The sequence below is a fragment of the Otolemur garnettii genome, unplaced genomic scaffold (genome assembly GCF_000181295.1).
Source record: "Otolemur garnettii isolate 467f Iridium unplaced genomic scaffold, OtoGar3 scaffold00002, whole genome shotgun sequence".
Lineage (NCBI taxonomy): Eukaryota > Metazoa > Chordata > Mammalia > Primates > Galagidae > Otolemur > Otolemur garnettii.
Genome location: NW_003852397.1, coordinates 33,052,363 through 33,073,378, shown reverse-complemented (window position 1 = coordinate 33,073,378; position 21,016 = coordinate 33,052,363). Strand labels below are relative to the sequence as shown.

The following is a 21,016-nucleotide window of genomic DNA, read 5'->3' as shown; positions in this document are numbered from 1 at the left end:
CCAGGAGTTGGAGGTTGCTGTGAGCTGTAATGCCATGGCACTCTACCCAGGGGGACAGCTTGAGGCTCTGTCTCCAAAAAAAAAAAAAAAGAGTTCAAGACCAGCCTGAGCAAGAGCAAGACACTCCCCCCATCTCTATTAAAAATAGAAAAGCTAGCTGGGCATTGTGGTAGGCACCTATAGTCCCAGGTACATGGGAGGCTGAGGCAGAAGGATCTCTCAAGCCCAAAAGTTTGAGGTTGCTGTGAGCTATGATGATACCACAGCACTCTACCCAGGATGACAGTGAGAGTCTGTCTCAAAAACAAAAATAAAAAAGAAAGAACATTAAATTGTTGATAGCAGTTTCTCTAAGAAAGGTAATATGATGGGGGCAGACTATGGTGAAGGTTGAACTTTCCTATTTTTACTTAAGTTTGGTTTGTTTTAAGTATATATTCATGTATTTCTTGTGTAATTAATAAATGAATAAATGAAAAGATCTGCTGATGCCTTGTAATAGCAGACATTCTTTAACTGAATTAATATGTGGTACATGGAATTTGGGGAGCTGGGTTTGTTTGAACCCTAGGGTCTCCTTTCAACCTTAGTTAACATGTTATAGCTGTTGGCCCCCAAATTGGTTCATCTCTGCATGCCCTCAGTCTACTGAGGAAGAGTGCTGGATTCTTCACACACCTCTGTGTCGTTGAAACGGTGGGGCTCCAGGCACGGGTTCCACCTGACCAACTGTGGAGATGGCATGAAGTCTAGAAACGGGTAAATGGATGTTCTTGTAAAGTTGAATCCATGAATGCCATCTTCTGGAAACACTATGATCTGTACACCCTGTAAATCAAAATACCAGAGTACAGTCTATTAGCAGATGATGGAAGCACCACTTAATTTGTTTATACTTTTGATCATGCATTTGACAACTTCAACTCTTGAAGGCCGGATGTGGTGGCTCACACCTGTAATCCTAGCACTCTGTGAGGCTGAGGCAGGTGGATTGCTTGAGCTCAGAAGTTCGACACCAGCCTGAGCAACAGTGAGACCCAGTCTCTAAAAAATGGCTGGGTATTGTGGCAGGCACCTGTAGTCCCAGCTACTTGGGAGGCCTCAGCAGGTTGTCTTGAGCATAAGAGTTTGAGGTTGCTGTGAGCTATGATGCCACGGCATGCTCCCAAGGGCAACAAAATGAGACTGGGTAAAAAAAAAAAAAAAAAAAAGAAGTTACTTTGTACCAGAAACCAGAGTCACAAAGATGGTAGCTCAGCTCTCCTCAGAGATCATAGTCTTGGCAAAGCTGTCTCACTTGACCTAATCACAAAGAAACAAAGACAAAGTCCTCTAGGGTAACCATTAACTGTGCCTTAGGCATGTCAAGGAGGGTGGGAATGAGTAAACTTGGCTGAAAGGTGCAGGAGTTTGCCAAGCAAATAGTTAGGAGGGGTCTGGCGTTCTTGTTGGTGCAGTGGGAGTCAGGCTGACCACAGAGATTCTTGAATATCAGGCCCATTAAAACCCAGATGTGATATTTCCACTTGGTGGCTTCAACCTTCATTATGCATTTAAATTAGTTGGGGAACTTTTGAAAAAAATCCCTGATGATGGGGCCCATACCTAAAAAATCTGATTCAATTGACTGTGGGTGGCATCCTGGTAACAGTGCTTAACAGTCCCCCAGGTGATTCCCATGTCTGGGTCAGTGGGTAGGAAGGAGTCAACATGTTGATCTCAGGGTAGAAATAGAGACTCATACTCCAGCCAGGAATTAGGAGGCTACCCTTTCCAGCTCTGACTGTCCTAAAGGCCTCTTGCCACACAGGGGACACCCTGGGCTCCCTGTGATCTCTATAGCACCAGAGGAGGGCAGCCCACACCCTCAGCGCCAGAGCCTGCTCTGCTGCTGCTTTCTATCTACTCCCACAGCTTAAAATGTCAAGTGTGGAATGTGGGCCCCAGTGTGGACGGTGGAGAAAGGAGGCAGCGAGGGCATAAATCACCTAAAATAGCAGGTGGCAGGCCAGGTGCGGTGGTCACGACTGTAATCATAGCACTCTGGGAGGCTGAAGCTGGTGGATTACTTAAACTCAGGAATTCTTAACCAGCCCAAGTAAGAGTAAGAGCCCCATCTCTAAAACTAGCTGGGCACTATGGTAGGTGCCTGTAGTCCCAGCTACTTGGGAGGCTGAGGCAAGAAAATCACTCAAGCCCAAGAGTTTGAGGTTGCTGTGAGCTATGATGCCACAGCACTCTACCCAGAGCAACAGAGTGAGACTCGGTCTCAAAAAAAAAAAGAAAATGGAACACTGTTTGACTTTGTTTTGTAAAAGATACCCTTGGTGTTCTAGGGGTTAGGGGGGAAAAAAGAAAGAAGAAATTTAAAAAAGAAAAATAATGATTGTATCATCCCACAGGATGATTAGCCAGTTTTGTATTTATTTCAACCTTTACTGGACTAATATACATATTTCCATTCCTTAAATCCGGCTTTGAACCAACTTTACCATTGTACTAGTTCTTTCATTAATTAATGAGTTAAATAAAACCTTTATTCTGTATCTGTATAAGAATAGTATTTTTAATTTTTGAAAAGTTGTTTGGGGTGGTGTCTGTGGCTCAGTGAGTAGGGCACTGGCACCATATACCGAGGGTGGCGGGTTCAAACCTGGCCCCAGCCAAACTGCAACAAAAAAATAGTTGGGTGTTGTGGTGGGCGCCTGTAGTCCCAGCTACTCGGGAGGCTGAGGCAAGAGAATCGCCTAAGCCCAGGAGCTGGAGGTTGCTGTGAGCTGTGACGCCACAGCACTCTACCAAGGGCAACAAAGTGAGACTCTGCCTTTAAAAAATAAATAAATAAAATAAAATAAAATATTGAGAGTACTGAATTGTTTTTTTATGGAGAGCATTTAAATTTTGTACACATAATACATAGTGTGCCAAAAAATATATACACACTTTAAGAAAGGAAAAAGTGATATTAAATGGTAATATTCAAGTCACATTTGACTTGTATAATTAATTACAAGAGGTACTCAGCATGACTTGTATTCATATTTTATTATTGGTATATATTGAGTATTACAATTTTAATACGGTTTTCTCACTCTTAAACATTTCTTGGCATCTTCTATATTAATATGAACATTGCATTCTCTAAGCGAGTTGGGTCTGATGTGATTAGTAATCCTTTCTACAAAGTAACCTGCATTACTGACACATGGCTTCAGCTCAGGTCTTAATGAGGTCAAGAACGCCTTCTGGCCAGGCATGGTGCTGGATTACACCTGTAATCCCAGCACTTTGGTGTACCAAGGCAGGAAGATCACTTGAGGCCGGGAGTTTGGAGACCATCCTGCGCAACACAGCAAAACCATATCTCTACAAAAAGTTTTTTTTTTTTTTTTAGAGACAGAGTCTCACTTTGTTGCTCTTAGTAGAGTACCAGAGCATCACAGCTCACAGCAACCTCCAGCTCCTGGGCTTAGGCAATTCTCTTGCCTCAGCCTCCCAAGAAGCTGGGATAAAGGCACCCGCCACAATGCCCGGCTATCTTTTTGTTGTTGCAATTTGGCCAGGGCTGGATTTGAACCCACCACCCTCGGTATATGGGGCTGGCACCCTACTTTTGTAGGTGCCACCTACAAAAAGTTTTTAAAGAACTCCTTCTGAGGAATGAAGCTTACAGATCTAAGTGACCAGCCTAATCATTAAAATGAACTCTATTGTACCCCTATAAATGCCTCTACCAAGAGAAAATAACAGTCATGTGCTACACAACAATGTTTTGGCCAACAACAGACCCTGTGTCAGTGGTCCCGTAAGATTATAATACTGTGTTTTTACTGTACCTTTTCAAATACTTACCATCATGTTACCACCGCCTACAGCGCTCAGTACAGTAACGTGCTGTGCAGGTCTGCAGCCCAGGAGCAGCAGGCTGTACCATGTGTCCTGGGTGTGTAGCAGGCTACACCATCTAGGTTTGTATTAAGTATACCATGATGTACACAAGGACAAAGTCACCTTAAGGGCATAGTTCTGACAGTGTAGCCCTGTCATAAAGGGATGCATGACTGTACTTCAACTGGTTTGTGCAGGAGCCTCTCCCCTTACTGCAAGTTTGCTACAAACTTCGACACAAGCTTACCATTGATTTGTCTTACAATGCCTTAACACATGTAACCACGGAGGGCAGTGGGGATGTCGGTAAGCACTGGGGACACAGTCATACCAACAGCTTCATCTTTGTTCCTGGACCACAAATAGAGAAGGAATGATGCTCTGCGGCTGGCATGGGCTCAACAAAACCAGGTTCTGCTTCCTTAGGGGGGCAGGTCTACAGTCAGCGTCTCTGGGTGTCAGTGTGGCACATGTCTGAGAATGGTCTTGAGGACCAGATAGAGAAGCAAGAAGGGGGTAGGTTCAGTAGCTTCAGGTGCTGGGTTCAGTGTCATGCAAGCAAACATCTCTATCAAGAGAACGCCCGTCCTTAAGGAGATCAATGTCGGCAGGAGGTCTGAGGGCACAGCCTGGGATTTTTTTACACTGACTTCAGCGTAGACATAAATGAGGTGTGTATCAAATGTGTGAATGACGTGAATGTAACTGATACTCGGATGTCAGTGAAGATCCCTAAATAGCCCAACAGGCTGGAATGATGAAATTTAACAGCATAATGTGAAGTCTTGCTCTCAAGTTAAATAAATCAACTTTGTAAGTTCAGGATGGCAAGGGCCATATGTGTGCCTGCATGTGTGAAAAGGTCACAGAGTTTAGTTGACAGCAAGTGCCTTATGAATCCACCATGAGATGGGGCTACAACAGTTTTCCAGGGAACACACCTAGAATGAGAGAGACAAGTGTTCTTCTTCACCCACCCCTGTCAGACAGAAGCAGGAGAGCTCCATACAGTGCTGAGTACAGAGAAACCCAGAGTCTTCAGTAGAAGGGCGGGAAACAGAACCTCAGAAGGAACTGTGGAAGGGACTAAGCTGTATAGCCTGGAGGAAAGAAACCAGGGGGCCGCAATGGCTATCTTCAAATGTAAAGAAGATGGTGAGTCAAAGTAAAGACTCTGAGGACACAACTCTGTGGCAGTTACAAACAGGCTGACTGCTGCTCATTGAAAGGAAGACCATTCCAGAAGTTCCCACCATTGTAATGAGCGGACCGATGAGACAGTGAGGTGTATAAGGGGAAAGTGGATGTCAGGTTGGGACAAGAGAGGAGAGTCACCCATCAGAAGAGGCTGGACCAGGTCTTTAAGTTCCTTCCCACATCAGTTTTACACACACACACACACACACACACACACCCTGACCACCCCCTTCAGAGCAAGGGCTGTCCTGGGCAGGACTTGCTGGCAGGACTGGTTCTGCCCTATCACCTCACAGAGAGCAGGGAAGCTGACTTCCCGCTGGGCAGAACTGGGCTTCCTCTAGCAGATGGGCTTGGTCACTGCACCGCTAGAGTTAAAGCTCCAGCTTCACTTTGGTTATGTGTTTCCCAGCAGGGCATTTTCTTAGGTAATATCTGGCAGTGACATTCCCCTCTTTGCCCCACGGGGCCTCTCTCCTTCATCCCCACCCTTCCTGGTGGGAGGGGGAAGCTGGGCCAAGCAGGAAGCCTTCACAAAGGCTGGCACCGACCTTCCCTCTGTTGGCGGGGGTCAGTTCTGTCTGGGCTAAGGCTCAGACTGTTTGGAGTCTGGCAAGGAGACCAGAAATGAACCCCAAATAATCTGAAGGCAGCAAATGGCAGTTCTGTGGACACTTACTATTTCAGCTAACCTTTGAATTCCTCAGAGAGTGGTTTTCATACCCAGTGGTTTTCAAATTTTTCTGCACATTAAAATCCCCTGGGGAGCCTTAAAAACAATTCCAATGCCCAGTCCACGCCCCATCTGGACCAATTACAACTGACTGGGACCCTGGCACCCGTGTTTGTTTACAACTTGCACAGTGATTCCTGCGCTCAACCACACCTGAGAACCTGTGATTGGTCCCAGGGAGTCTCAAACTTGAAATGCAAATGCATCACCTGAGGATCACCTGCTAAAATGAGGATTCTGAGTCAGGTCTGAGGTGAGACCAAACATTTGACAAGCTCCCAGTCCATGGCCCGCCCTCTGAGCAGTGAGACTCCAGCCAACTGAGTTAACTCCAGTTCAACTCAGGTTAACTAGCTGCACTGATTTTCCAGAGGGGTTATAGGAAGCCTGGGCTTACTCAACCACTGTGCTGAAGAGCAACTTGCCCTGTTCTAGGAGACAAGCTCGGGTCCACATCAAGGAGCATTCCTTGCCTTTTGAGCTGCAGCCATCACTTGCTGTTCATAGATGTCGAGGTTCTGGTTCATTAGCTCCAAGGCCTGCTTGCGGTTGGTGAGAGCTAGTGGGTCTGGACTCAAGATTGACTGGTGCTCAAACACAGCAGCCATGTAATACTCAGCCTCGTGATGTCCAGCCACGCAGTGCTCCCTGGCGTGGACTCCCAGGGCAACCACGTAGCAGCCGCAGAGGAAAAGAGCAAGCTTACTGCTGGCTCCAGACATAGTGCAGACCATAAATCTGGAATGTAATGGGGCAAGGGGAAAACAGCTGAATAAAGAATCCTGCCAAGAATTTAACTTTCACAGCTGTGATTTATTAATCCCGGCAATTAAACTCACCCGCAGTGATACTGCAGCTCAAAGAGTTTGTTTCATGTTCCTAATAAAAGAGTATGTGTTTCTCTCCAAACACGTAGCAAGCCACGTTTAAAATGGCTCACTGTGTTAAGAGTCTGATTTTAGAACATTTCCAAAACAGTCTCAGTGTTTGCCATGATTTTCTTACCCAGTGTTCAGCAAAGCTTTAGTATGTCATTACTCATTTTTCTAATTGTGTGCTGAAGTCTTAAGCAATAGTAATTATTCTGATTATGTGACATAATTCTGTGATATATTTCGTTTTCCAGCCCCTGCCCGCTATACACACAAACACACTGCCGGCCAGCCATCTGCACCAGCTACGACGGTCATGAGACAGCTCAGCTTTCCTTGCCATAAAAAACAGATGGATTAAAATTCTCCCTGCATTTCTCTGGTTAGTAACAAATATAATGGAGAATGGTCTCTTTATTCAGCAAAACATTCTTTATTTGGTGCCAAGAAACTGCTGACTTCTACTTAAATGCCAATATCTCAGAGCACAGTTTTTTCCCTTCTTTTTTGAACTTGAGAATTGTCATTGCCCATCATCACTTTCTCAGCCTTTGTCTCTGTGACTCCAAAACTCTTCCTCAAAAGCATACGCATTTGGAAATAAAGTCCTTTTTGCAGTGATAAGACACAATTTTCTAAAAAATAAACTAGAATTTTCTAGAAAGTAAATTTAGCTTTGTAACCCTTACCATAAACGACTAGAGGTAAATGGTGCTTCTGTGTGTCTTCCTGCCCTCCAAGAATAGGAATGTTTATTTCTGAAAGTTGTCTGTAACTAAAGTGTTTTAGAATGAATAGTCCAATTCCATTTTGAAAATCAATCTGACCTCCTAGATAAAGCCTGAGCCCCGGCATATGGATTTACCAGGTGGTGTGCCAAGGTCAGGCTATCTGCCTGTGGAGATGTGCTGGAGCTGCCCAACTGCCCAGAATCAGGCTTAAATGCCAAGATAACAAAGACAAATCAAGGAATCACATTGCTGCCCTTTAAAAAGAAAACATCCTGTCCAAGTCTCAACTCATAACTCCTGTGTTAGCATTTCAAAACCAAACTCCCCAGGCTGCAAATTTCTTTTTATTTTTTGCCAAAAGTTCCAGAAACAAACCATCACTATTTTTAGCAAAAGAATAAGTACTACGGACCCTCAGTCAGAATCCTGGCAAAATCAAATACTTCTGAGAGCCTCCCACTCCAACCTTGCCCCATCTCAAACTGTTACTTCTTTTCCCAGAAAATAAATGTACCATCCAAACACCAAACCCCAGAATTTGTTGCTATTCATCTCAGACACTGTAAACAATGTTTTAAGATAAGAACAAGGAGGCTTTGAGCCAGCAGTCATGAGTTTTTGCCTAGAAACAAAAGTATAATTGATACTCTTTCTTATCTGAATTTTGCCTCTGAAGACAGTCAAGGAATAATTTTAAATGTCTCAAAAATTTACTTTCCATTTCATCTCTGGTTTCACAATGATGGTAATAGGCAGTGGTCTTGGGGGAGAACTTTCATCTTCAAAGTCATACTGACAATATTTCCAAAGTATAAGGCAGTGGCATCCCTAAGAGATACGAAAACTGAGGCCACAAAGAGGACCAGTCCCAGTGGAGGCAGGTCAGGAGCACCTGGGGTCAAAACTGGCACTCACAGTATGCCCCTTTCTCAACTGAGAGCTCTGCACCACTGATTTGGTGACACAGAAATTTGTTTAAGTATAAGGGACCTGCAAACCAGCAAAACACAGAACCCCGCAGAACCTGCAAGATATCACATTTCTTTCTATTTTGGAAAACAAAATATATTTTACAAAAGAACCCTGGTAGGAGAGCTTTAAGTAGCAATCATTTACTTGTGAACAAAGGTAGGCTGATAATAAGAGGTTAAGAAGATTGCACCAGGTATTCCTGCTAAAAAGAACCAAGGGGTTTTCTTTTGCAGTTTTTGCCCAGGGCTGGGTTTGAACTTGCCACCTCTGGTATATGGGGCTGGTGCCCTACTCCTTTGAGCCACAGGTGCCGCCCAAAAGAACCAAGCTTAATGCGGTAAGAGAGAATGAATAATTACAATAAAAACAGGTATGGTTAGTGGGTTCTACATCCACAGATTCAACCAACCTCAGATTAAAATTATTCGAGGACAAAAAGCCCAATAAAAGTAACAATATAGTAACGAAAAATAACACAAATTTAAAAATGCAGTATAACAACTATTTGCATTGTATTAGGTTATTACAAGCAAGCCAGAGCTGATTGAAAGCACTCAGGAGGATGTGCATACATTATATGCAAAAACTATACTACTTTATGTGAGGGACTTAAGCATCTGACAGGTCTGGTACCCACAGGGGTCCTGGAACCGTTCCCTAGGGACACTTAGAGATGACCATCTCATAGTTTGCCCTCTGGAAGAGTGGTGAAACAGGAGACATTGTAACCTAGGCAGAAAATCCTGGTTTCAACCAAGTTAGCACATACTGGTTTTCCTTATTTGGCATCACACATACCATCTCAGGAAAAACCCTTGCTTAGGGTCCTAAGCAAGGACTTGACTTTGAAGGCTCAGCAAGCAGCAGAAAGGGTGCTTGGTTTTAAAATGGCAGGAATGGAGAAGTCAAGGCATTCCCCCAGACACTTTCCAGTGGTTCCCAGGTGCTGGCGCATGAGAACATGCACGGGCAGACCGGGGCGTGGGGCACCCTGGGAACAAGGGAGTCATGTGGTTCTTCAAAATCCAGTAATGGACCCATCTTTAGAGCTGATCAGGACCTGGTCTACACTGAAAATGATGACTAGAGGTTATGTGTGCCTGGTGTGACAAGGGGGCAATGCATACCTTCTCACTGAAGGGTGTCCAACGTAGGACACTAAACTGCAGGAAGGGCCTGATGTGAATGCACAGCTGGGACAACAACCTCTAAGGGCGTTCTCTGACCTCTGAGATTGGGGCTCTGGCCTGTGAGGTGCTCTGAACCCCACTAGCAGGTAATAGCAGAGGCAGGCTATTGAGTGAGTGAGTGGGCACTCACTTCGAACAGCTGTGCCACACTGGGCTCTGAGCCTGTCCCGAGTACAGGCATCACGGGGACAGCAGCGGACCAGATGGGCCTTCCCTCGGGAAGCTTGTGCTCTAGATATATGAGGAGACCAACTATGTCAGATAGTAAGAGCACCAAGAGAAATGAAAGCAGTGACGGGGGCGATGGGGCAAGTTGAGATACTGCACCCAGGGAAGGCCGCACTCAGAAGATATTTGAGAAAGACCTGAAGAAGATGAGAGGAAGCCGGGGAGGCATGTGAGGGAAGAGCGTAGCAGGCCCAGGGCCTGAGGTGGAAGCCTGCCTCCCAGGCTCAAGAAACAGCAAGGAGGCTCGGCGCCTGTGGCTCAAGTGGCTAAGGCGCCAGCCACGTACACCTGAGGTGGTGGGTTTGAATCCAGCCCGGGCCTGCCAAACAACGAGGGCTGCAACCAAAAAATAGCCGGGCGTTGTGGTGGGCGCCTGTGGTCCCAGCTACTTGGGAGGCTGAGGCAGGAGTCTCTCTTGAACCCAGGAGTTGGAGGTTGCTGTGAGCAGTGAAGCCATAGCATTCTACCCAGAGGGACAGCTTGAGGCTCTGTCTCAAAAAAAAAAAAAAAAAAAAAGAAACAGTAAGGAGAGCAGTTGGGCCCGAGCCAAGGGCACAAGGGGAAAGTGGCAGCAGAGGGAATCACAGGAAGAGAAATGACAGGGACCTGCCTAGGGGCCTCCTAACTTCTACCTTCCTTTGCCCCATTCTGGTCTCGAAAGAGCAGCCAGTGTGGTCCAGGGAAAGCCTGGGTCAATCAGGGCACTCCCCTCAAAATCCTCTAGTGACTCCCCATTTTGTGCAGAGTAAAAACCAAGTCCTTTCAATGTGCCAATGGGACACATCCAGGAGAAGGAAGTAACTGATGAGGTGGAAAAAGAAGCCAGAGGGGCATCTTTAAGCAGGATCCTGACCTTGGAAGGGCCCTACAGATCTGCCTCTCATTTCACAAGGAAAAACATGCCCCCAACACCAGACCTGATCAGGAAAGTTCTTTCAATCTAAGAAGAAAAGAAATCAAAGTCTAAATTACATGGAAATCTATTTTGTAGAAATTTGGTAACATGTCAATCATTAGATATTTTTACACACAAGGGATTTTTTCCCCACCTTGCTAAATGATTCATCTTGATAATTGGCTGTGTTTCCTTCCCAGCCATGCTATTACAGCAGCGTCTTTTGCAACAAAATGAAAGGATTATTATTAAGGCCTTCTTCATAAGACAATTTCAGAGGCGGGTATATATATTTAAAACATTTATATATAGGCCTACAGATCTTTTTAATAAAAGAACTTGTCACTCTCTTCTTGTCAGTGAGAATAACAGTCCCATGGTAGGGAAAGGAGACTGGAGAAGTTGGCAGAGGAAGCGTCACATCCTGTGGAACGAAGCCCGAGGGACCTGCTAAGTCATTAGGCATCAGCATAGTATACATTTCTATGTATAGCTGATAGAATGCCAAGAAAAACATTGTGAAGTTCAAATAGTTTTAAAACTTTTCTCATGTATCTTGTGATTTCCTTGTTTACATTCTTTTACGTAAGGAGGAGAAATAACGTCTATCTCTACTTCATTTACATAATGTGAATGTAAAGAAATTATTATTATTATTATTTTGAGACAGAGCCTCAAGCTGTCCCCCTGGGTAGAGTGCCGTGGCATTACAGCTCACAGCAACCTCCAACTCCTGGGCTCAAGCCAGTCTCCTGCCTCCGCCTCCCAAGTAGCTGGGACCACAGGCGCCCGCCACAACGCCCGGCTATTTTTTGGTTGCAGCCGTCATTGTTGTTTGGCGGGTCCGGGCTGGGGATTCGAAACCCCCACCTTAGGTGTATGTGGCTGGCGCCTTAGCCGGTTGAGCTATAGGCGCTGAGCCAATGTAAAGAAATTATAAGAGACATTTTATGTCCCAGAAAGTCTTACGACTGCTTCTTGTCCCATCTGAGAGTGCTAGTCATTAGCTTGCCCAGGCTTGGCCCCTAGAAAAAGAAGCTCCACGAGGGTTTTAGCTTTGGCAGCTTCGTTCAAACCCTCCCACCACCAAGACTTTTGACGTCTTTAGTTGGAAAGGTCAAGAGTAAATGCGTGTGAGCTGCAATTGATGATTCAAGCCTGAACCCACAAGGAGCAGTGAATAAATTACCAAGTTAATAAGTCCTCTGAGTTGAGATGGCAAATTGTGATTTCACTTGTTATAAAATTCCAGCTCTCATTTTCAAAAAAGAGAATGAATTATAAACAAAAGGGGGACTTTGTATTGTGCCTGTGATTAGGGCCAATTTCTGCTCCATTGACTAGAATAATTTATCCTAGGAACTAAACGTGCAACCGAACGATCTTGATGCTTTAACCTACATATGCCATCTTTCTTTTCCTCAAATGGAAAATTATCTTCACAGTTTAAGTCAAATAAACCCTCTTCCTAAAATGCCCATGTTTTTAATGTAAGAAAGCCCTTTTCTTCTGCGTGGTATTTGGATAAAGTCTTAGTCTATTTCACTTTGTTCAGACAAAGGAATCTACAGGTTTGCTACTGCCACCTTGTGGCCAAGTTGAAGATCATTAACCCAAGTGAGTACATTCGTGATCTTGTCACAATAGCACAGTGATTTTTACAGTAAATGGCTATCTTTCTCCGCCTCCTTTCCTTTCCCTTTTCACTTCTCATACTTTATGTATTTCTTTTACAGTGGAAAAAATAAAGCATTTGATTTTACAAAATCTGAGTTTTGAGAAACGTGTTTTTTATTCACCATACTCCCACAACCATGGCATTTTTCATATTCACAAGTTCTAAATTTATTACAATTTCATATATGGGACTGAATGTAAAAAGTGATGGTGCCACTCTGTGTCAAACAGCCTCTGCAGGGAGAAATATGGCAGAGTTAAGGGAGCTATAGGAAGAACATTTTATATCAATGGCACATTGAATTTTACCTACAACGTAAACCATTTTAATACCCACTATTATTTTTTATCTTTTGGCCACATAAAGTAGTGGAAACTGACAGTAAAATTGTACTTTCAGGGTTCAGGAAAACTCTAGGACTGATTCGTGGTGTGTGTAGGACTGGAAGCCAGTCCTCTTAGGACATGTTGAAGAACTGGAAGAATTTATTGGTCAAACATTCAAAGACCACTGGGGAGTCCTCAGTGTAGCTCTAGGAGAAATAAACGGACATTTCAAGGTAGCACTCCCAGGGGAGATTCTGGGTAATTGGATCTGAGCAGGGGTTCTCAAATGTAAGCATGCCATCAGAATCAACCGGAGGGCTTGATTCCCTGGACCCCAGACATAGTTTTGATTCAGTAGGACTGGGATAGTAACTAAGAATCTGCATTTCTAACAAATTCCCAGGTAATGCTGATGTTCCTGGTCTGGGTGGCAGTTGGAAAACACTGGACTAGAGGACAAAGTCATGTGTATCTTACATCGTGACTCCTGCCTTTCTCTGGCATTAAAGCAGGCTATAAATCAGAGATATCGCCTTTATTTCCCAGGTGTTTCTCCAATAGGGCTGATAGAATTGGGTCAGATTACAAAATGGCTCTACCATATTTAATGAAAAAAAGAAGCAAAGGCAGTTTTAAACACTAAAACTAGAGGGAAAGCTTCCTCAAAACAATTTCATCCAGGTCAGTCAGAGGACTTAGTGCATGTTTTAACCATGACAGGGACTCCACTGAAGAACCAAGTTGCTACTAGTTTTCACTTGCTTAAGGAAAGTTCCTGACTTTAAAAAACAAAATAGGGGCAATATATAAGACTAGATAATCTGAAAAATCTTCCAACCATATTCTGCAAAAATGTAACAGATTATTCCCAAATGCACATCTGAGTTTGCAGGAAAGTTAAGGAAAATCCTAGGAGGTCGAAAATGAATTGTGAGGAAGTCTTAAACTACTGATCAGAAACCTCGACCAGGAAGCAAGGAAAATACACATAGAGAAGGTATTTCCAGTCAGTCAGTCATGGGAGAGAAGAATGGTGAGGGGCACTTCTAGCTACTCTGCTCTTCTGGAATGTTTATGACTTCCAATAGCCATTACTAAATTCTCTGAAATGAGCTTCAGTGGGTGTTAGCAAGGCATAGCTGTCTTTTTGTTGTTTTTGTTGTTGTTGTTGTTTGTTTTTCCAGATAAAGTCTCACTTTGACATCCTTGGTAGAGTGCTGTGGCATCATAGCTCACAACAACCTCAAACTCTTGGGCTCAAGTGATCCTCTTGCCTTAGCCTCCCCAGTAGCTGGGGCTATGGTGCCCACCACAATGCCTGGCTATTTTTTGGAGACAGGGTCTTGCTCTTGCTCTGGCTGGTCTTGAACTCCTGAGCTCAAGCGATCCACCCAGCTCGTCCTCCTCAAGTGCTAGGATTATTGGCATGCGCCACTGCACCCAGTGGTAGCAAGGCATTATTTTAAAGAGCCTTTGGGAAATTTCTCCTCCATTTCCTTGTTGCAGTACCTTAAATTAAAGTCATCAGAAGAACCAGCTTCTAGATAATGTGGACCTGAATGCTGGACGTTCAGGAGGAAAAGAGCCAGTACATAGAAAATACAATGTCCTAAAACCACATATCAAAATTTTCTGGGATGATGTGCTAGGAATATGGGCAACGTAAAGTCCCTTTGTTAAATTTATAGTGGATATAAGTGTATCTCAGGCACGACCTCTGTAAGTGTATGGTGGATGCAGCACCACTACTTCAAGACCTGTCATCCTTGTACTCTTATCTGCCAGCACTCAGTGAAAAATGGAGAGGATGATACCCAGGATGCAGTTAGTGGAGAATGATAGAATCAGGTATACCCAACCAAACAGACCTGCCCAGGCAGGGTCAGGTTCATGATCCATCCAGGAAGGGTCAGACTCATGTCCCTCTCAGGAAATAGGAATGCTAGCAATTGCTGCCCTCTCTGACCCTTTAAGTCCCCATCTGCCATAACCCACATGTGGAATTCCTTTCCTGATTTCACCCCACCTGCATCCAGGTAGAATAAAATTCACATTGACCACATACACCGGGCCTCAGTTTTCCTTTTGTCTCTCACCCTGGAATAATCTTCTATCTTTGAGTCCATAACCTCTCAGAGAACAGCCAGGGAACCATGTTCCTCAAATCAAAAGAATAATCCTTAATAGGATAGTCTAGAAACACTCAGACTGAATAACAAGATTTGTAAAAGAAACAATAAAAAAAGCTAAAGTAAATCACAGCATTAGCAGCAACATTAGCAATACCATGCAGAAGGCCATCTTTGCGCTTGCAAAGCCAAGAGACGTGCATTTGGGGGAGGCATAGTGTGGACACCAGGAGAGAAACAGAAAAAGCAGGCAAATGGGTCCCGATGCTGTCAGTTTCGGAGCACACGTGAGGATGCTCAGAAGGTGCTCTTGACACAGTGATGTGGTGACTCACAGCATGCTGCAGGTGGGCAGGTGTTTGGCTGGAAGGTCGAGCACAATTAAGAATGAAAATGAAGGCCTCTTTGCCTACTTGCCCTGGCAATAGAGGCCCATTTGCTGCATATGGTGAACATATCCGGCTTTGTAAACTTTCTTACTCTGTAAGCCTTTCTCTTCTTTAGAACTTTGTTCCTTGCCTCATTCTTCTTTTTTTTTTTTTTTTTTTGAGACAGAGCCTCAAGCTGTCCCCCTGGGTAGATTGCCGTGGCATCACAGCTCACAGCAACCTCCAACTCCTGGGCTCAAGTGAAGTCTCCTGCCTCCACCTCCCAAGTAGCTGGGACCACAGGCACCTGCACAATGCCCGGCTATTTTTTGGTTGCAGCCGTCATTGTTGTTTGGTGGGCCCAGGCTGGGGATTCGAACCCGCCACCTTAGGTGTATGTGGCTTTTTGGTTGCAGCCGTCATTGTTTTTGGCGGGTCCAGGTTGGATTTGAACCTGCCACCTTAGGTGTATGTGGCTGGTGCCTTAGCCACTTGAGCCACAGGCGCTGAGCCGCCTCACTCTTCTTCAACCACGGCGTGCGTGGTAGATGTGTAGAGAAATGGTTAATATCCTTGCTTCTCTTCCTGGAGGCATTAAGCAATTTTGTTTTCTTTTGCTTTGGTTAAGTCAGTAATTACTTGAGGGCCTTTTTTCTCTGGCAAGGGACCCAGCTCAGCCATAGCTGCATCCTGGTTCTAACATAAGTCCCATTGCCCTATGCCAACCACACTCTCCATGGGGCCAACATCTGACTGGTTCCCCTAAGCCCCACAGCTTTACCTGGCATGCAGGTCTGAGGCCTTCAGAACTGGGCTCCCGCAGGGAGGTGGGAGGATAGGGTTGGATAGGGGACATTTCAGTTTTCCACGAGAGTTTTAAGTACTCTACTCCACCAGAGGCCAAAGTACTCTATTCCACTACGGTGAACATACCCTGCTCTGTAAGCTTTCTTACTCCGTAAGCCTTTCTCTTCCTCAGGGAACTTTGTTCCACAATTGCCTCTCTCTCCTCCAAACACAGCGTGGTAGATGTGTAGAGAATGATTAATATCCTTGCTTCTCTTCCTGGAGGCATTAGGCAATTTTGTTTTCTTCTGCTTTGGTTAAATCAATAACAACCTGTGCTTTTCTTTCCCTAGCAAAGGTCCCTGCTGCTTTTGCCCAGAGGTGAAAGCAGAAGAGAGTTTCCTAACTTCTTTTTGGACTTGATCTTAGCCAAAAGACCAAGAAGCGATCTAGCTTCTTTGGAGGAATTATCAGAAGGTGACTGATATCCAGAGCCAGGACTTCTCACAAACCTATTCCATTCAAAGCCCACACTATTTTCATGCCACCAGACTCAAAATAATGGGGGAAAAGGTAGATTGAATGAGTGATATTGGGATGAATGAATAATAATTTGGAAATAACTTTAAATACCTTAGGCTATACATAAAAGTAAATTCAAAATCATTTGAATGTTAGGAAAACTAGCATAAATTAGAACTGGTTAAAATTTGAAGCAGTTAAAAATAATAGAAGAAATAGATTGACAAATTAAAATTTACATGCAAAATTAAAACATCAAGACAAAACTTATGAACAGACAATGAACAAGAACAGATTTTAACAAGAAGAAAACAAATAATAAACAAACACTGTGGAAGACTTTAAACTCATGTACAAAATGACTATACTATCCGGCCAGGCACAGTAGCTCACACGTGGCCACTCCATCCTAACAACAGGTAAAAAGCTAAACAAACTGCAAATCAACAACTCTTCCTAGACATGTCAGAAAATTGGGGTCAGGGCAAGAATCTGCCCCCATGGTAGAGAGACAAGAGAATACAGAGAATCACAACTTACCAGAGCAGAAACCCACAAGCAGCACCTCCATGGGAACCAATACCTGGGCAGGAAACCCTACGATGTAATGGATGAAGTGCTGAAGGCTCAGCATGGGCAAGCCTCTGAGTTAAAAACTCCAGTCTCAGATGGGCGTATCCACAGATTTGTGAGTTTCACCTCTAGGAGCTCAACCAGGTTCTCACAAGGAAGACTGAGGAAAAATCTTCTCTTGCTTCTTGCAGAGGAAGGGAACAAGCAATCAGAGTATTCTTTAGCAGGTCTGCCCTCAAAAGAAAGGATTTTACCCCCTGGGGTAGAGAAACCCCCAATGGGGTTTTATCAGAGCTCAACTGACCTGAAAGAAGGGAAATACCCAACTCTAGACTTCTCTAGTCATTCTGCTCCACCTGGTCAGGGTGGGTGCTGAGAGGCACTTGTAAAGTTCAAGTCCAGAAGTATAAGCTCCCTAAAAGACTGAGATCTAATCCTAAGGCTATAGAACATGTTCCCGCCTACCACACCTCACCACCACATCACTAAATGCCTATTTACGGAAGTTTCTTTACCCGGTATATCCACCTTTTAACAAAAATTACAAGGCACACTAAAAAGTAAAAAATACAGCTTGAAGAGAATTAGAACCAGAATCAGATATGGCAGGGATGCTGGAATTATCAGACTCTAATTTAAACAACTATGGGCTATACTGGAAAAAAATATATGACGTGCAAGAATAGATGGGTAATATAAACTAATGGATGGAAATTCTAAGAAAGAATCAGAAAAGAAATGCTTGAGATAATAAATACTAATAGAGCTTGGATACCTGGTAGCTCACACCTGTAATCTTAGCACTAGGGAAGCCCAGCAGTAGGATTACTTGAGGCCAGGAGTTCAAGATCAGCCTGGGAAACAAAGAGGGACACAGTCTCTACAAAATATAGAAAAATTAGCCAGGCATGGTGGTGTGCACCTGTAGCCAAGCTATTCAAGAAGCTGAGACAAGAAGATTGCTTGAGGGTGGCACCTGTGGCTCAAAAGGGTAGAGCGCCGGCCCCATATGCTGGGGGTGGTGGGTTCAAACCCAGCCCCGGCCAAAAAAAAAAAAAAAAAAAAAATAGAAGAAGATTGCTTGAGCCAGGACTTTGAGGTTGCCACTGCACTCAAGCTGGGGTGGGCAGAGGAAGATTCTGTCTCAGAAACAAAAACAAGGGCGGTGCCTGTGGCTCAGAGGAGTAGGGCGCCAGCTCCATATGCCAGAGGTGGTGGGCTTAAATCTAGCCCTGGCCAAATACTGCAAAAACAAGCAAACAAACAAACAAACTCACAAGAGTTGTCAACAAACTAGAAAAAAAAAAAAAAGAAAACACTAACAGAAATGAAGACTGTCTTTGATGGGCTCATTAGTAGACTGGATATGGCTGAAGAAAGAATCTCTAAGCTTGACCGTATGATAATACAAATTTCTAAAACTCAAAACAAAGAAAAAAAAACGCTGAAAAAAATGGGAAAAGTATCCAAGAATTGTAGAACAACAACAAAAAGTGTAAGTACACACAATGGAAATACGAAAAAGAGAAGAAAGAGAGAACGAAACAGAAGCAATATTTAAAGCAATAATGGGCTGGGCACAGCGGCTTATGCCTGTCATCCTAGCACTTTGGGAGGCAAAGGAGGATGCACTGCTTGAGCTCAGAAGTTCGAGACCAGCCTGAGCAAAAGAGACCATCTCTACTGAAAATAGAAAAAAACTAGCTGGGCGTGGCTCACGCCTATAGTCCCAGCTACTTGGGAGGCTGAGGCAAGAGGATTGCTTGAGCCCTGGAGTTTGAGGTTGCTGTGAGCTATGATGACACCACAGCACTCTAGCCTGTAACAACTCAAAAAGAAAGAAAGAAAAAGAAGACAGGCTCGGTGCCCATAACACAGTGCTTACAGTGCTGGCCACATGCACTGAGGCTGGTGGGTTCGAACCCAGTGGGGGCCAGCTAACAATGACAACTGCAAGAAAGAAATAGCCAGGCATTGTGGTGGGCACCTGTAGTCCCAGCTACTTGGGAAGCTGAGGCAAGAGAATCGCTTAAGCTCAGGAGTTCAAGACCAGCCTGAGCAAGAGCAACACTCCGTCTGTGCTAAAAATAGAAAAATTAATCCTACCTACTTGGGAGGCTCAGGCTGGAGGATCACTTGAGCCCAGGAATCTGACAGAGCCCAGGGTGACAGAACGAGACTGTGTCTCAAGAAAATAGCAAAGCAAAAACTAATAGAACTGCAAGAAGAAACAGAAGAATCCACTATTATACCTATCAACTTCAACACCCCTCTATCAGTAATGGACAAATCCAGAAGGTAGAAAATCAGTAAGGACAAAGATGGCCTCAACACCTCTACCAATCAACTGTATATAATGGGCTTCTGCAGACTCCTTCATCCAATAATAGCAAAACAGGCCGCACATGGTGGTTCATGCCTGTAATCCTTGCTCTCCAGGAGGCTGAGGCAGGTGGATTGCCTGAGCTCAGAAGTTCAAGACCTGCCTTAGCAAGAGGGAGACCTCATCTCTGCCAAAAATAGAAAAACTAGCTGGGCTTTGTGGTGGATGCCTGTATTTCCAGCTACTTGGGCAGCTGAGGCAACAGGGTCTCTTGAGCCCAAGAGTTTGAGGCTGCTGTGAGCTATGATGATGCTATGGCACTCTACCCAGGGTAAGAGTGAGACTCTGTTTCACAACAAACAAACAAACAAACAAACAAACAAAAAACCCAGCAAAATATACATTCACTGAAGCACACACAAAACATTCACCAAGATAGACCACATTGTGGGCCATAAAGACACACCTTAACAAATATAAAATAGTAGTAATTATATAATGTCTGCCATCACACCACAATGGAATTAAACTAAAAATCAATAACAGAAATACAGCTGAAATACCCACAATACTTGGAGATGAAACAACACAGTTCTAAATAACACATGGAGAAAATCTCAAGGGAGAAATCTCAGGAGAAATTTAAAATAGAAGAACATGTAAAATCAGCTTTAGCTCGGGAAAATTTTCACCTCAGGAAACTAGAAAAAGAGCAACTTAACCTAAGCAAAGAAAAGAAATAATAGAGTAGAAATAAATGAAATTTAAAACAGCAAAATAATACAGAAACCCAATGAAATCAAAAGCTGGTCCTTTAAAAAGATCAGTAAAAATCAATAAGCCTCTAGCCAAGCTAACTAGGGAAAAAAAAGAGAGAGAAGACACATATTACTAATAAGAGAAAGGAAAGTGGAACGTAATTACAGATCTCATGAGAATTAAAAGAATAATAAATGAATATTATGATCAGCTTTATGCCACAAATTTGATGACCTAGATGAAATGGACCAATTCCTTGAAAGTTTTAGCAAAGTGCTAAAACTCATGGAAGTGAAAACAGACAACCTGAACAGGCCTATATCTATCTGAGAAACTGAATCAGTAATGCATAATCTTTCAAAATAGAAATTAACAGGCCCAGGCTCAGTGCTCAGAGCAGTGGTAACAGTGCGAGCCACATACATTGAGGCTGGCAGGTTTGAACCTGGCCTGGGCCTGCTAAATAACAATGACAACTGCAGTCAAAAAATAGCTGGGCATTGTACCATGGAGGCTGAGGCAAGAGAATCTCTTAAGTCCAAGAGTTTGAGGTTGCTGTGAGCTGTGACACCACCGATATTCTACCGAGGGCAACATAGTAAGACTTTGTCTCAAAAAAAAGAAAGAAAGAAATTAACAGGCCCAGATGGGTTCAATGGTGAATTCTACCAAGTATTCAGAAAGAAATGATAACAATTCTCCATAATTTCTGCCAGAAGAGAGAAACACTGAGAGTACTTCCAAAGTCATTCCACGAGGCCAGAAGGACCCTAATACCAAAACTAGACCAAAACTATTGTGATGGTTAATTTAATTTAATTATATATATATATATATACACACATA

General features: G+C 43.8%; 1 protein-coding gene across 2 annotated transcripts in view; it reads right to left on the bottom strand.

Annotated features, from left to right (window-relative positions):
- Nucleotides 1–21,016, bottom strand: part of BTD (biotinidase) — a 31,485-nt gene that overhangs the window by 2,929 nt on the left and 7,540 nt on the right. For both annotated transcript variants that reach the window (XM_012805829.2, XM_023513658.1), the window contains exons 2-3: nt 6,292–6,556; nt 679–828 (exon numbers count right to left, since the gene is read on the bottom strand). In XM_012805829.2, the coding sequence (XP_012661283.1) occupies nt 679–828; nt 6,292–6,552 (411 nt within the window). In that variant the 5' untranslated portion in view covers nt 6,553–6,556. The remainder of the gene's footprint in view (nt 1–678; nt 829–6,291; nt 6,557–21,016) is intronic.